General features: G+C 51.8%; 3 protein-coding genes and 1 pseudogene across 4 annotated transcripts in view; all 4 read left to right on the plus strand.

Moving 5' to 3' along the window:
- LOC311327670 (von Willebrand factor A domain-containing protein 1-like) overlaps positions 1–2,246 on the plus strand; it is a 12,519-nt pseudogene extending 10,273 nt beyond the window's left edge. Inside the window, exons 3-5 of the transcript in view lie at positions 1–286; positions 610–885; positions 1,969–2,246. The product of the transcript in view is annotated as a von Willebrand factor A domain-containing protein 1-like (transcript). The remainder of the gene's footprint in view (positions 287–609; positions 886–1,968) is intronic.
- Positions 2,247–5,075: 2,829 nt separating this feature from the next.
- On the plus strand, positions 5,076–8,765 carry LOC311327559 (cyclin-L2-like). Its single transcript, XM_084460644.1, has 10 exons — positions 5,076–5,367; positions 5,867–5,941; positions 6,116–6,225; positions 6,387–6,510; positions 7,018–7,082; positions 7,211–7,310; positions 7,466–7,727; positions 7,943–8,027; positions 8,227–8,292; positions 8,434–8,765. Exons 1-10 carry the CDS (start codon positions 5,113–5,115, stop codon positions 8,588–8,590), a joined length of 1,299 nt encoding a protein of 432 aa, XP_084316770.1. The 5' UTR covers positions 5,076–5,112; the 3' UTR covers positions 8,591–8,765.
- Positions 8,766–10,398: 1,633 nt separating this feature from the next.
- Positions 10,399–12,829, plus strand: ora3.1 (olfactory receptor class A related 3, tandem duplicate 1; the record flags this gene model as incomplete). The annotated part of the gene is made up of 4 exons (XM_084460645.1): positions 10,399–10,644; positions 11,242–11,505; positions 11,814–12,068; positions 12,617–12,829. The coding sequence occupies 4 exons, from the start codon at positions 10,399–10,401 to the stop codon at positions 12,827–12,829; spliced, it is 978 nt and encodes a 325-aa protein (XP_084316771.1).
- A 2,163-nt stretch (positions 12,830–14,992) lies between these two features.
- Positions 14,993–15,934, plus strand: fndc10 (fibronectin type III domain containing 10; the record flags this gene model as incomplete). Its single annotated transcript, XM_084460756.1, has 1 exon — positions 14,993–15,934. One exon carries the CDS (start codon positions 14,993–14,995, stop codon positions 15,932–15,934), a length of 942 nt encoding a protein of 313 aa, XP_084316882.1.
- Positions 15,935–16,366: the final 432 nt, after the last annotated feature.

Here is a 16,366-nt window from a genome sequence, read left to right on the forward strand (position 1 = left end):
AGCTGCTGAAAGCTGAGCGTCTCAGAGTGGTCCAGGTGTCGTCCCACAGTGCCGTGCTGCAGTGGCGTCCCGTCCTGAGCTCCGGCACCGGCCACTACGAGCTCCGTTACCATCCCTCCAGCACCAGCAGCAGCGGGCAGAACCACAGACAAACACTCTCATGGGACACCAGCTCGGTGGAGCTGACCAACCTGCACCCAGAAACCAACTACAACCGCCTCGCTCACCCCCGAGTCCAACCAGGACTACCTGAACACGCTCAGCGTCACCTTCACCACCACGGCCGGTGTGGGGGGGGGGAGGGAGGGGAGGGAGGGAGGGAGGGAGCGAGAGAGGGAGGGGGGGAGGGATGGAGGGAGGGAGAGAGGGAGGGGGGGGAGGGATGGAGGGAGGGAGAGGGAGGGAGGGGGGGAGGGAGGGAGGGAGGGAGTTGAAATAAGAGCACAAAGGCCATTAATAAAATAGAAGAGGAAGGAGCTCCATCCTGCTGAAGAGCGAACATTCCTCGTCTCATTCCAGGCTTAAAAACGATATCAGACCTCCGGGGGAAGTAATGTTCATTGTTGTTCTTCTGTCCCCGTTCCTCCCGCCCTCACGCTGCTCCTCCAGAGGGGCGGAGCCCGGCGCTGGTCTCCGTGTCTGAGTCCGGTCCGGACCGGGTGCGTGTGAGCTGGGGTCCCCTGCAGCCCGACAGGGTCCAGAGGTACCGGGTGGAGTACGGCTCCATCCCCAGCGGGCCGGTCCGGACCGTGAGCCTCCACAGACGCCAGAACTCCACCCTCCTCACCGGCCTGCAGCCGGCCACGCCCTACCTGGTCACCGTCAGCGCCCTGTACTCCTCCGGCAAGGAGAGCGCCATGTCGGTCAGGGCCTGCACGCTAGAGGGTAAGCAGGGGGGGGGTCAGGTCACACACGTGTGTGTGTGTTACTCATGGATGTGTGTGTGGGTTAGAGTCTGCGTGTGTGTGTTACTCATGGATGTGTGTGTGGGTTAGAGTCTGCGTGTGTGTGTTACTCATGGATGTGTGTGTGGGTTAGAGTCTGTGTGTGTGTGTGTGTGTGTGTGTGTGTGTGTGTGTGTGTTACTCATGGATGTGTGTGTGGGTTAGAGTCTGCGTGTGTGTGTTACTCATGGATGTGTGTGTGGGTTAGAGTCTGTGTGTGTGTGTGTGTGTTACTCATGGATGTGTGTGTGGGTTAGAGTCTGTGTGTGTGTGTGTGTGTGTGTGTGTGTGTGTGTTACTCATGGATGTGTGTGTGGGTTAGAGTGCGTGTGTGTGTGTGTGTTACTCATGGATGTGTGTGTGGGTTAGAGTCTGTGTGTGTGTGTGTGTGTGTGTGTGTTACTCATGGATGTGTGTGTGGGTTAGAGTCTGTGTGTGTGTGTGTGTGTGTGTGTGTGTGTGTGTGTGTGTGTGTGTGTGTGTTACTCATGGATGTGTGTGTGGGTTAGAGTGCGTGAACACAAGACGGATTTGAAATGACAGGAAATTCACTTCGCTAAAAAGCGGGAACATTGCCGGATAAGAGGGGGATGTTTTTGACAATATACAGATGACCTGTGACCTTTCCCAGGACTGTATGACCTGCGACCTCTCCCAGGACTATATGACCTGCGACCTCTCCCAGGACTGTATGACCTGCGACCTCTCCCAGGACTGTATGACCTGCGACCTCTCCCAGGACTGTATGACCTGCGACCTCTCATGTCCTCGTATTCTGTTGTGCGGATGTTAGACGTTGCATCCTGAATTTCCGGGATTGTGATGTCATGCCTGAACGCACTGTTACCGATGCCCAGCATGCTCTGCCTGTGGGCTGTAAGAGGGAAAGGGGGAACCATCAGCATTGCTGGAAAAGTGAATACAACAGTGTTGTGGGATCTACATATCTGAAAGTGGTTTTAGACTACTGTACTCTTCTGTACTTCAGTTGTTTTTTTGTCTTTATCCTTCCTTCCTGTCCCAGAGCTCCCTGGCCTGGCTGACCTCCATCTGACCCCGGTGGGGCGTGGCGAGGCGCAGGTCCAGTGGCGAGGCCGGGGGGAGGGGCTGAGGGGCTACCGGGTGAGCTGGGAGAGCGGCGACGCCCAGAACGCCTCCGCCACGGCGTCCTCCTTCCACTACCTGCCCGGCGACGCCCTCTCCACGCGCCTCACACACCTGGGGCCAGGCAGCCGCGTGTGCGTGGCCCCGCTCTACGGCTCCGGACGGGGGGAGGGGCTGTGCTGCACACACTCGGGTTAGTCCGCCGACCTTTGACCTTTGAACCCTGACAGTCAGAGTTGAGAGGGTCACAGTACTTTCAAAAGTATTCTGTTATCTGATTAGCCGTTTATAATGTAATCAGTAGCGTAATCCAAAGCATTACTCAATCTCAGTAACGTAATCTGATTATTTTCCATTACTTTTGAATTACTTTTCATTTAAAGACCATATATTGAAAAAAGGAATGAATAAAAGCAAAGCAGTTGGTAAAACAACAGCAATAGCATAAAACGGAGAGTGTGCACATGAAGCAGAGAGAGACGCTAGTGAGAAAGCTCGGTAGCTAGCAGGCGAGCTAGTCCCGCCTGTCAGCGGCTAACGCTAGCTAAATCAACCCAGATCTATCCATTTCCACAGGAGTGATTTGTGTTTTGACAGCAGTGGAAAGAAAGGCACTGCAGCAGCATCATGATCATCCACAGCTGTCTGACTTGTGTTTCGTCCAAATGCTTCTTTAAATTTGACGTGGAATCAGTCACAGCTGAGCTCGCAGCGCACCAAGGCTATTTCCACGTTCAGTTTCAAAACTTAAATGCTGCTCGATGTCCAGCTGGTGGACTCCATCTTGCCTGAAGGCTCACTAGCTCAGGCGTCACGCTGCTACTGTCACATTAATGTGGTGATGCGTCTGGCTGGGCTACATGGCGCCGTTCATCCCCTTTATTTACACTTTTCAAATGGAAAATGGAGGTGTGTGTTTTTTCAGGGAACAGACCATCTTTTTTCAGGAGGGAGTCGTTGTTGTTGTTCTCTTAAAGCATGCAAGTAATCACCATATTTTCCTGATGTTTTTGTAATCTAACTACTGTATTTTTTCTGTAACTCTACAGACAGATTAGGATTTGTGTGTGTGTGTGTGTGTGTGGGGGGGGGGGGGGTTACATAACTCCATTACATGTAATCAGTTACTCCCCAACCCTGCTTACAGTATAGAGTCATTGTGATTCTGGTGTTGTGAAAGGACACTTCACTCGCTCACTGTATTTCTCTCTCTTTGTCACAGACGCAGCATTTTGGGGAAATGAATAAAGACGGTGCAGCAGTTAAGGAGCCGGCGTGGACTGAATGGGAAAAACCAGACATTTTAAGAGCTTTCATCCCACCACTGCACCACAGTGGCATCAAACCCTGTTCTCTCATCAAACCACTTTGATTTCCTCTTGAGATCTACAGTTCACTATACAGATCTACAGTTCACTATACACATCTACAGTGGATGGGTGGGTGGATGGATGGATGGATGGATGGATGGATGGATGGATGGATGGATGGATGGATGGATGGATGGATGGAGGGATGGATGGATGGATGGATGGAGGGAGGGATGGATGGATGGATGGATGGATGGATGGATGGATGGATGGATGGATGGATGGATGGATGGATGGATGGATGGAGGAGGAGAATGAAGAGAAAGACGAACCATTTTAATAAATGTCTCTTGCGTGACTGCTCTGTTGTTGGCGAGGGTGCTGATGGAATATGTGTCTCAACAGAACATTTGATGTATTAAAGAAAGAAATACAAACTTTATGAACCGATTCTCAAAGAGAACAGAAACTTGGTGTCTTCCAACTTGCTTGGTGATAGTGTCATCTAGTGGCAAATATATCTTATTGCAGGTACAATATTAATATATACATAAAAACTTGATTGAATTTAACACAATAACTCAAATACAATAATTGACATAGAATAGTAGGGCTGATGTTCCTCTAATCTCATTGTATTATGTGTTTACTTAATGCCAACGCTGCATAATTGTTTGGTGTGGCCCATACTGACGGATATCCAGGATCCACGGGCTCCCTGTAAAGGAGAGGATTGAGTATATGGTCCCACTCCTTGCTTAACCCCATCCCGACTTCTCCAGCTCCACTGTTCTGCAGGATGACTGATCTACTTGTAGTCCACAAGAGTAAACTATCCACCATGGGAGATGTGTCCTTTTCCTCTGCTCTGCCCCCCCCTGTGGAACAGCCCACCCCCCTGTGACTACAGGCTCTGCCCCCCCCTGTGGAACAGCCCACCCCCCTGTGACTACAGGCTCTGCCCCCCCCTGTGGAACAGCCCACCCCCCTGTGAATACAGGCTCTGCCCCCCCCCCCCCCCCTGTGGAACAGCCCACCCCCCTGTGACTACAGGCTCTGCCCCCCCCCTGTGGAACAGCCCCCCCCCCTGTGGAACACCCCCCCCCCCCTGTGGAACAGCCCCCCCCCCCCCTGTGGAACAGCCCACCCCCCCTGTGGAACAGCCCATCCCCCTGTGGAACAGCCCACCCCCCTGTGGAACAGCCCACCCCCCTGTGGAACAGCCCACCCACCTGTGACTACAGGCTGATACAGTCGAAGCCCTCAAACTGTTATAAACTCATTTAAAAATGTCTATGTGTAATGTCTGTTCTTTTAACCTATACTGAACTGGTTTATGTCTGTTATGTATCTAAATGTTTTCTATTATGCACTTTGAGTTGGCTTATCAATAAATGGATGAATTTGGATATGACATTGAAATACCTCAACTTGACCTCACTGTATCAATGTGTGAGAGTCCTGAGACAAAAGTGTTTCCCCTTCTGTGTGACTGTCAAGGAGAACACAAATACACCATAGACCGCCGGACTTCTCAAACGTATAAATCGAGCGCACCGTCTCTGTTCCCTCAGATTTAAATACCAGCAGCAGCCAATCACAAGCCGAATACCCCAGCAGCCAATCACAAGCCGAGAGAACAATAAGTAGGTGACGCGCGTATACATACACGTGTTAGCCAATCGGGAAGGCGGTTATTCCCGGCCAGAGAGTCTGGGCCCGGGCCAAGAGCACAGCCTCGGTCTCGCCTGGAAATGCAGCCGACCTTCGAGTACGTGGTGGCGGCCGGAGAGATGCGGATCCCCGGGTGTCCCGGAGAAGGGATCCTGATCGGGGACCAGGTCTACTCTGGGGTGAACCTGACTCTGGATTACTGCCTCCTGCCCCCCGAGAGACTAGAGAACAGCCCCTCTGCTGAGCACGGTCTCTCCGGGGAGACCGAGGAGCAGCTGCGCATGCGCGGCTGCGAGATGATCCAGGCCGCGGGCATCCTGCTCAGACTCCCACAGGTGGGGAGCTAACGAGCTAGCATGCTATGCTATGCTATGCTAACACTAAGTACTAACTGGAGCTAGCATGCTATGCTATGCTATGCTAACACTAAGTACTAACTGGAGCTAGCATGCTATGCTAGCACTAAGTACTTCACCCAAATCACGTTGGCTACTGCTGCTGCTAACGTTACCGAGATAGTTAGCATGCTAACTTGTGTGCTAGCTGCGTTTTAGGGACGTTATTAGGTCAACATGCATTCATTTTGTTTAGCACTAGCTAGCTGGCTAACGTTAGCCTGTTGTAGCTAATCAAGAATTCAAATTCATGTTGACCATGTTGGAAACAAGTATTCACATCTCTAGATGACTGAGGTCCTTCCTCCTTTGAAATGTTCATCCCTGGGATACTGTTTGTTTCTTGTCTTTTCGATATCCCAATTAAGTCAATCAATCATGTTGTGCTGCAATTAAGGGCTTTAAAATAATCATAATTGATTTAATGTTACTCCTACAGGTAGCCATGGCCACGGGACAGATCCTCTTCCAGAGATTCTACTATTGCAAGTCGTTTGTCCGACACTGCGCAGAGGTAGTTATAGTTATAGTAAACCCTGGTTTCTCTAACTCAACCCTGGTTTCTCTAACTCAACCACTGTCTCATCCGTCCCCATCCTTTCTGCTAACCACTCTCTCTTTTTTATGCTGCTGTTTTGACCTCCTCCTCTCCTCGTTACCTCTCCTTCTCCTCCTGATCCCTCTCCAGATAGTTGCCATGGCGTGCGTCCACTTGGCCTCAAAGATCGAGGAGGAGCCCCGGAGGGTCCGAGACGTCCTCAACGTGTTCCACCACCTGAAGCACAGTCGAGGCGGGAAGTAAGGCTCTTCAGATGCACTCCTCTCAATTCAACGTTCCTCACGTACTCTCCTTGCCTCACTCCAAAAACACATGTGAGAAGCAGCTTCATGGCTCTTTGGCTGGACTCTCACATGACGATCCCGGTAACTAACCCTGGGTGTGTTGTCTCCTGTCCCAGGAGGACTCGGGTGCCCATGCCTCTGGATGCCGGCTACATCAACATGAAGGCCCAGGTGATCAAAGCAGAGAGAAGAGCGCTGAAGGAGCTGGGCTTCTGTGTCCACGTCAAACACCCCCACAAGGTCAGCTTCACCGGTCAGCTTCACCAAGCCCTCCGCTTTCCGTGAGGCTAATAGTCGACCCATCACTCCATATAGACGTCTGGTAACTGAAGTGTAACCCATATGTTTCAGCATGGCCTGGGTGGGAATTGAACCCTGGTCTCCCACATGACAGACACCGTTTTAACCAGTTGCACCAGTGAAAAGCTAGCTCTCTATTGGTGTGGGTGGATGGTATTTATACTGGGGAGTGAGTTTAACCAACAGCTCACTACCTACTCAGGACTCAGGAGAACCCAGGTTCACTCGGTTACAGAAGCACACATGCTGATTCAGGCAGTGCTGTCTAGCCTCACAGGTCTGACGTGTTTCCTTGACGTTTGGTTCATGATGATATAATGTTGTTTATTTATGTGCGTCATACATTTTGCAAAAACTCTTTTTACTCTTTTTAAACGTATACAGTTTTCATTGCTCATATGAACCTCATCTGTAAACGTAATTGTTTTGTCTGCTTCTGTGTCCCAGATCATCGTCATGTACCTGCAGGTGCTGGAGTGTGAGAAGAACGCCAAGCTGGTCCAGACAGCATGGTGGGAGCTTCTACTGGTTTCACTCAAATAATCCCACTCACTTAATCTGTGTTTGCGTATTACATTTTGAATAAATAGGTCAAAGTGTGATTGTTTGTGATGGTTTCTCTCCTCTCTTTGCTCTCTAGGAACTACATGAATGACAGTTTGAGGACCGACGTGTTTCTGAGGTTCAGTGCTGAGACAGTTGCCTGTGCTTGTATCTACCTGTCGGCCAGGTCTCTCCAGGTGCGTCTCACCTCATCATGATGACCTGTCCAAGTTCTTTTTAACATTGAGACGATGAAAGCATGTGTTTTGTATTTTTTAGTATAATCCACATGCTTCTATCCCGCATGCATGCAGATCTGTGACTGAGGCTCTTTCCCCCGGTTCTCCTGCAGATCCCGATGCCCGACCAGCCCTCCTGGTTCCTGCTGTTCGGGGCGTCGGAGGAGGACCTGAGGGAGGTGTGCAGGCGGATCCTCCGGCTCTACTCCCTGCCCTCCCTCCCCTTCCCCAGCCTCCTCCAGCAGGTGGCGCAGTGCCGCCAGGTCCTCGATGCCCGGACTGCCAAGGCCCGACTAGTGGGGGGGGTGGGGCTGCTGTACGCGGACACGCCCAGCCGGGACGCCCCCTCCTGCTTCTCCCCGGCCTCCAAAGCGGGTGAGACCCCGAGCCCCCCCCCCCCCCCCCGAGCCCCCCCCCCCCCCGAGCCCCTGGCAGCACCGGAGTCACGGCTCATTTGCTCTGATAGCAGCTTCTCTAGAATCCTGTTGACCTTTGAACCCACCTCAAAGCTGCTTAAATGTTGATGTCTCTCTCCCTCTGTCTCTCTCTCTCGCTTTGTCACTCTCTTTCTATCTCTTATCAATCTTTAGTGTCACCTGCTGCTCCCAATCGGGAGTCTCCCCTGTCACAAGTTGCCCTGAAAAGTGCATGCCGAAGGCTCGCCAACGGAGACGGGTATGTATGTCTCTCCTGTCCACTTGGAGACCCTTATCTGAAATAGTTTTATTACACAATTCACAAGTTGAACAGTTAAGGTTCTTTCTTTCCACCTTCCATATTTCACAGTGGTTACATTTCCCTGCTGTCTGTCAGCTAGAAAATGCACCACACGTCCAGCACACATTTCTAATGTTCCTCCCCGCCACTCTTTCAGGGAGACCAAAGTGACTCGCAGTGACGAAAGAAGAGAGTCTCGCTCCATCAGCCCCCCGAAGCGCAGGTAGGGCCCAAACACTTCATGAACTATTGACCCTGGAGTTTCCAGGTAAATACCAGATGGTCACAAGGTGCTACCAGCCAGGCAGCGTGTCTTCATAGTTTTTAGTCTCTGTTGTCAAACCTTCATTTTGTTTTTCCGCAGACGCAGTAGCAGTGTGTCTTCTACCCACCGCAAGAAACAAGTCGTCCACAGGGACCGAGAACGAGAGAGAGACCGGGACCGAGAAAGAGACCGGCGGAGAGAACGAGAGAGAGACTGTGGAAGAGGAAGGAGAGATGAGCACTCACGCAGGAGATGACCAACACCTGGAGTTCAGAGAAACACAGGAGATACGAGCATCAAATCATGGACCAAATACAAAGACCTTTATTAGCCTTTTGTGCATTGTCTGACTTTTGTACATTCTTTATTTTATGGTGATTTGGGAAACCATGCTCTAAGATCATAGGCCAAAGCGGAATAATATTTTTGAATAAAACATTTTTAGGTTATGTCTGGGAATTTTTTGTTGAATGAATTGACTAGAAGTGACAGTTATGGTTGAAACCCCTCCAAACATCTCCCACATGGGGCCGGTCCATAGTTCTCCCACATGGGGCCGGTCCATAGTTCTCCCACATGGGGCCGGTCCATAGTTCTCCCACATGGGGCCGGTCCATAGTTCTCCCACATGGGGCCGGTCCATAGTTCTGAGTCATAGTTCAGGTCCATAGTTCTGAGTCATAGTTCAGGTCCATAGTTCTGAATCATAGTTCAGGTCCATAGTTCTGAGTCATAGTTCAGGTCCATAGTTCTGAGTCATAGTTCAGGTCCATAGTTCTGAATCATAGTTCAGGTCCATAGTTCTGAGTCATAGTTCAGGTCCATAGTTCTGAGTCATAGTTCAGGTCCATAGTTCTGAGTCATAGTTCAGGTCTGTAGTTCTGAGTCATAGTTCAGGTCCATAGTTCTGAGTCATGGTTCAGGTCCATAGTTCTGAGTCATAGTTCAGGTCCATAGTTCTGAGTCATGCTGCCAATTAATGCATGTTTTAATTAGTGCTGCTAGTTAGTCTCTTGTGTTGTTATTAATGTGCACACTCAGCCCCCCCGCCCCTAGCGAGACCCCCCAGGTCCCTGGTGCATCCCCCATGCCGTCATTCTAGGTGATGTCATGACAGGAACCTTTTGAGATTGGGCAGGGAGGGAGGGGAGGGTCCAACTCAAGAACCTATAAAGATCAAGGAGCACACAGAAACCCCTTTTTGGTTGTGTGTGTGTCTGTCTGAATGGTGTTCTGTGAGACTGTAACTAAAAGACATTCTCATTTGGACTGAACGCCCGGAGCTCTTCCAGAGGATCCGGTTATTGGAGAACCCTCTGTGATCTGGTTATTGGAGAACCCTCTGTGATCTGGTTATTGGAGAACCCTCTGTGATCCGGTTATTGGAGAACCCTCTGGGATCTGGTTATTGGAGAACCCTCTGTGATCTGGGCCCAGTATGATGATGCACAGAGACGTCTGAGGTCAGTCTGTTAGCGGAGCAGCTGATCTGAGGTCCTGTGTTAGCTGAGCAGCTGATCTGAGGTCGTGTGTTAGCTGAGCAGCTGATCTCTAGATGACAGGTCCTGTGTTAGCTGAGCAGCTGATCTCTAGATGACTGAGGTCCTGTGTTAGCTGAGCAGCTGATCTGAGGTCCTGTGTTAGCTGAGCAGCTGATCTGAGGTCCTGTGTTAGCTGAGCAGCTGATCTCTAGATGAGGTCCTGTGTTAGCTGAGCAGCTGATCTGAGGTCCTGTGTTAGCTGAGCAGCTGATCTCTAGATGAGGTCCTGTGTTAGCTGAGCAGCTGATCTGAGGTCGTGTGTTAGCTGAGCAGCTGATCTCTAGATGAGGTCCTGTGTTAGCTGAGCAGCTGATCTGAGGTCAGTCTGTTAGCTGAGCAGCTGATCTCTAGATGACTGGTTCTGTGTTAGCTGAGCAGCTGATCTCTAGATGACGGAGGTCGTGTGTTAGCTGAGCAGCTGATCTCTAGAGGACGGAGGTCGTGTGTTAGCTGAGCAGCTGATCTGAGGTCGTGTGTTAGCGGAGCAGCTGATCTCTAGAGGACTGGCGTGATGGAGGCCGCTATGGAGCCCGTGGGGATGGGTCTACGCGTCACCGTCTCGCCCATCCAGACCGTCTTCTACATCATCCTGGTTCTGCTGGGCATCGTGGGTAACAGCGCCGTCATCGCCGTGATCAGCGAGAACGTGCTCCTAGCCCCCGGCGGAGGGCGCAACTCTGACATCATCCTGATAAACATGGCGCTGTCCAACCTGCTGGTCTCGGTGCTGAGGAACTCCCTGCTGGTCATTTCTGACCTGGGACTGGAGGTGGGGTTAGGGTTCTGGGACTGGAGGTGGGGTTAGGGTTCTGGGACTGGAGGAGGGGTTACGGTTCTAGGACTGGAGGGGGGGTTAGGGTTCTGGGACTGGAGGTGGGGTTAGGGTTCTGGGACTGGAGGTGGGGTTAGGGTTCTGGGACTGGAGGGGGGGTTAGGGTTCTGGGACTGGAGGAGGGGTTAGGGTTCTGTGTTCTGGAGGTGGGGGTAGGGTTCTGTGTTCTGGGACTGGAGGTAGGGTTCTGTGTTCTGGGACTGGAGGTAGGGTCAGGGTTCTGGGACTGGAGGTAGGGTCAGGGTTCTGGGACTGGAGGTGGGGTCAGGGTTCTGTGTTCTGGAGGTGGGGGTAGGGTTCTGTGTTCTGGGACTGGGGGTAGGGTCAGGGTTCTGTGTTCTAGAGGAGGGGTTAGGGTTCTGTGTTCTGGATGTGGGGGGTTTGGGTTATCTGTTCATTTAGCATTGTCTACCAATAGTTTTCAATTAACGTTGTAGAAAGGATGTTCTTATAGAAATGACACAGAATTGACCTCTTATCAGTGTAATTGATTCACACACACACACATTAACACCTGCCTCTCATCTCGTCCAGCTGTACTCGTCCAAGCAGGTGTGTCAGATCCTGATGGGCGTGTGGGTGTGGCTGCGCTCGGTCAACGTGTGGTCCACGCTCTTCCTCAGCGCCTTCCACTTCCAGACCCTGCGCCGCGTGGCTCCTCCCATGGGGAACATCGGGGGCCCGCGGGGGCCGCCCAAGTCCCTACTGCTGGGCCTGGGCCTCATCTGGTCCCTCAACTTCCTCTACTCCATCCCTGCCCACGTGTACTCCACCAGCGGGAACCAGAACAGCACTGAGGTAAGAGAGCCTGGTACCAGAACACACAGAACCGGACCAGAACCGTGGACTGTTGGGTATGTGGATGTTTCTGGATCTCTTTTTTCCCCCAAAAAATCATCTGGCTTTCCTTCTTCCTCAGTCCCCCTTCTAGCTCTGATGCACTAATCTCTCCTCTCCTCTCCTCTCCTCTCCTCTCCTCTCCTCTCCTCTCCTCTCCTCTCCTCTCCTCTCCTCTCCTCTCCTCTCCTCTCCTCTCCTCTCCTCTCCTCTCCTCTCCCCTCCTCTCCTCTCCTCTCCTCTCCTCTCCTCCTCTCCTCTCCTCCTAGACTCTGATGCTGGTCAGTAGTACAACGCGCCCCCTGCTGGGCTGCGTGTGGAACTTCCCCTCCACCTACAGCGGCCTGGCCTACGCCACCACCTCCATGGTGATCCACGAGACCATGCCCATCATCCTCATGGCCATGACCAACCTGGGCTCTCTCTACACGCTGTACTCCCACGGCAGGGTGCACAGGGCCTCTGGCTCCGCCCCCAACGCCCCCGTCATCAGGAGGGTGCCGGCGGAGAGGAGAGCTGCCAAGGTGAGGTAGACCGGCGGAGGTGTAGACCGGCGGAGGTGGAGACTTATATCATGATAGACTGATACCATGATGAAGTGTGCTTTGTTGACAGTGGGTGAAGGGAGAGAGTTGAAAGTGTGGCTCAGTCATATTAGAGATGGCGTATGGACAGACTTTTATCAAAGATTTGATTTTCAAAGTCCTTTGAACAAACAATTAATCTTGCAATGAGTAAAGAAAATGATTGAATAAATCCTTCTCTCCTCCCTCCTCTCTCCATTCCCTCCCTCTCATCTCTCCCCCCCTCCCTCCCCCCTTCTCTCCCTCTCTCCCCCCCCCCCCCCTCTCTCCCCCCCTCCCCTCCCTCTCTTCCCCCCCCTCCCTCCCTCCCTCTCTTCCCCCCCCTCCCTCCCTCCCTCTCTCCCTCTCTACCCCCCTCCCTCCCTCCCCCCTCTCTCTCCCCCCTCCCTCTCCCCCCCTCTCCTCCCTCTCCCCCCCTTCCCCCTCCCTCCCTCCCTCTCCCCCCCCCCCCCTTCCTCCCCCCCTCCCCCCTCCCTCCCTCTCTGCAGGTGATTCTGGCTCTCATCATGCTCTTCATCGCCTCCTGGGGGACGAGCATCATCTCTGTCAACTACTTCAACTACAACCGCGGCTCCTCCGCTGACTTCCTCCTGGTCATCGCTCGCTTCGCCAACATCATTTTCATCGCCATGTCGCCCATCGTGCTGGCTGTGGGTCACCGGCGGCTACGGTCCGTCATCAAGTCTGTTCTGTCTCACTAAGCCCACGCCGCCCGTTCCCGCGGTGATGACCCTGACAGGTCAGGTCACTAAGGCTCCTTCAGAAGGGAATGTTCCGTGACCCCAGTGAAGTGGCATCACACCAGCGAAGAGATGTGATTTGGAGTGACCCTCTTGGAATAAGTGACAAGAAGTGACAATTATGGCCCTTGGACCGACCCTCTGAATGGAGCTATGGTTCCTACAAACACAGGTGTGTTGTTTTACACTGAGTTGAGCTGCAGAAGACTGTTTCAATTAGTCGTGCTCGTTAGCCTCTCATGTTATTATGTTCATATATGTTCTACGTTCATCCAGACCTGCACCAGTCTACGTTCATCCAGACCTCCACCAGTCTACGTTCATCCTGCCCACACAGGAAACGGGTCACTGAGACGCTGATGCTGTTATTCTGCCTCTTTCTCCTGCTTCCTGTCTCACGTGTTCAGCGATACGATACGAACGATAACATAGATGGACAAGAGTGCAGATGACGGAGAAAGGCCTCATTAGTCATGTTTACCCAGAAGCCCTCAGGAGGCTCCTCGGGGGTCTGATTAAAACAACCCCACTCCTGCTGATCTTTCTCTTATTAATCACAGCTTCCTCTGCGTCTCCCCTGGTACTGGTTCTGTACTGACTTGCCTTTTCCTGCCCCTTCGTTGCTCATTGCTTTTGATGACCGTTGCTTTTTTGTCTGAAGTTGAGCTCAGCAGTTATTTTCTGTGAAGGACTGATGAGTTCAAATGAACGCAGCCAAATACGTAACGGATATAGCCTATAGTTATATAGCCAATAGTTCCTAGCATTTTAGGACATTTGCGCATGCAAGTCCTTTACACTTGAGAGGTCCTTAAAGGTAATTGAATGGGACTGTTTGAAATCAACAAAATATTCTCCAAAATATGTTTCTGCTATCCTAGGATAGGCCTGGACTCCGGGCGGTAGCTCTTTGTAATAATGGTCTTTAGAGTCAAACACAATCATATCTTGCAAAGTCATTGAATGTATACGACATTACCGTTTATGACCACACGAGGTCGCTGTAGACTCTTAGCAACCTACACACTGAAATTATTCGTTCCTGAAAGTGGTTTGGCAATAAGCTGCTATCATACGTGTCTGTGTCATTAATCACCCACTTTGAAGTCCAATGACAACAATGAGTTACACGGTCAGGTCTACTAACAGAGTAGCCCGGTTTGAGACACTGAACAATATATGACCTCCTTAAACAATTATGTTGCATTTGCAGCCTATGGTCAATATGGAAAACGCAGCTGAACTACTTTTTCCAGTGAGCTGCACTTTGCAAAGCTTTCTGACGCAATGAGGAGGCAAGCCGAGAAACTGGGAGTGGGAGTGAGAAGCGTGCGGGTATGTGGACAGGCCTGATGGGTGGATGGATGGACAGATAGAGGTGGATGGACGCAAAACACGAATTTTATTTTATTTTATTCCGAGGATGACAGACAGCTGGAGATTGGAGTGGGGGATGAGAGGATGAGTCATGTAAATGACTTCTGATGACAACATTCTCAAGCACACACAAACACACGCACGCACACAGCACACGACGACCAGAGGCGGTGGGAGACTAAATGTGATTTAAACCGGATAACTGCGCCGTCCGCCTCTTTGAACAACCGCAGCGTAAGTTATTTCCACAATTGCCAGAAAAGCCCATCTTCATATAAATATCGCAAATGCCTTGTGTGATCTAATTAGCTGGGTATATCACGTGTAAATAAACTAAGACAGCAGACGGAGCCACTGATAAGCCTGTAACATCATGTCTTCCACTTGGATGATTAATTGTTATCTTTTTGATCCGGTCGTGTCGCAGATGCCCTCGCGCTGGGAACCGAATGGAGTTTACCGGGAGTGCACGCGCGCAGTGATGTAGGTGATGGGCAGTCTCTCCCCCGGATCTCTCTTCATACCCGCGGATCTCCGTCGTATGATGATGCCCATAATGTCTAAACTCTAATTACTGGACAACGAAAAGAAATGACCGGGCTTCAACGGGCAGTATTGCTCTTGCTCGGGGCAGTGCTGCTCTGTCGAGAGACAGCGGGATACAGACGGGCTCGCGGAGGCGAGGATGCTCAGCCGTCCCCAGCATCAGCACCAGTGACCCCCCCAGAAGTGGGGATAGAGGGGAGCATGGTTGTGTCTCCACACTGGTCGAGACACCCCGACACCAGCGTTAACTCCTTCAGCAAGAGCAAGAATGCGACCCTGGCCAATCACAAGAGTGAAAACATGACCACACCAGAGCTGCAGGACCACACGAACCAAGTGAATGGCGTCTCCAGCCACAGCAATCCTCGCACCACCACTGTGATGTCTGGAGGACCGGGCCGCCTGCGAGGCGCGCCAGGACCGGACCTGGACCCAGAAAGGGCACCAATGTGCGCCTACCGCGTGGTAGAGGGGGGCGTCGGCGGGCAGCTGTGTTTCAGACACTCTCAGCTTGGCTTCAGGTGTCACCACAGAGACTGCCGGACTGTGAGGTCATCAGAAGGGTCCCTGGTGGCAAACGTCCTGACCAATGGCAGCGTGCTGCTTCAGTGGGCCCACGAGGGTCCTGGAGGAGAGGCTCGAGGGAAAACCAAAGAGAACGTGGCTGGAATTCAACAAGAAAAACAAGATGGATCCAGACAACCAGGAGCGGACAGACAGCCTGGGGTCTCTGGGGAGTCGAGTGGACCACAGGTCCGTAAGGGCGGGTTTGAGCTCAGCTGCTGGTGGAACGGAACCTACACCCGCTTCCAATGCGCCGGCGTCCATCTTGGCACGGGCTGCAGGGACTTCCTGCTGAGCGAGCTGCATGAGAACGTCCCCTATCACATCTGCCTGCTTCCTCTGGCCTCCACAGCGCCCCCCGCAGGACGGGCCCAGAGACGCGACCGGGGAGACTGCGTGGAGTTCACCGTGTCCCCCTCGGGGATGCAGGACATAGTGATTGCCATGACAACGGTGGGAGGGGCCATCTGTGTGATGCTGGTCATCATCTGCTTGCTGGTGGCGTACATCACAGAGAACATCATGAGCCCCGCCACACAGCACTCTCACTCCACGTTCCACACACACTCCTGCCACTGAGGTCACGCAGATGGACTTGCACTGTACATTAATGTTATGCGCGTGCTACAAGGGCCACACAAACACACACACGCACACACACACACACACGTGCAAATACATACCTCAGTAATATCACACAGTGTACACACACACACACACACATCCATTTTAATAATATCACACACTGTACATCACATTCATCATGTTTCAGGACATCACACCTCATACACCATAAAAGGTGATCCATATAACATCAGGATAAGCAAGGTTTACAACACACCATAACACTGATAAGCTTCTTCCAGAAGAATGGACTGAGTCCTACAGTTATGAAATCCATGTGTGTGTCTCTCAAGTATATTAATGTCTTTGTTCATCATTTTGAATTGTAGTTATTAAATTATACTAAATGACATATAGGCCTAAACTTTAGATCAACGATGGCAAACT

Source organism: Borostomias antarcticus, assembly GCF_949987555.1.
Source record: "Borostomias antarcticus genome assembly, chromosome: 33".
Taxonomy (NCBI): Eukaryota; Metazoa; Chordata; class Actinopteri; order Stomiiformes; family Stomiidae; genus Borostomias; species Borostomias antarcticus.

Bases quoted from the DNA above. Each gene is read 5' to 3' on its own strand.
- LOC311327559 (XM_084460644.1), top strand. From the start codon at position 5,113: ATGCAGCCGACCTTCGAGTACGTGGTGGCGGCCGGAGAGATGCGGATC. The intron at 7,083-7,210 runs GTGGGAGCTTCT...TTTGCTCTCTAG, and splicing joins AAGCTGGTCCAGACAGCATG to GAACTACATGAATGACAGTT. The intron at 8,028-8,226 runs GTATGTATGTCT...CCACTCTTTCAG, and splicing joins AGGCTCGCCAACGGAGACGG to GGAGACCAAAGTGACTCGCA.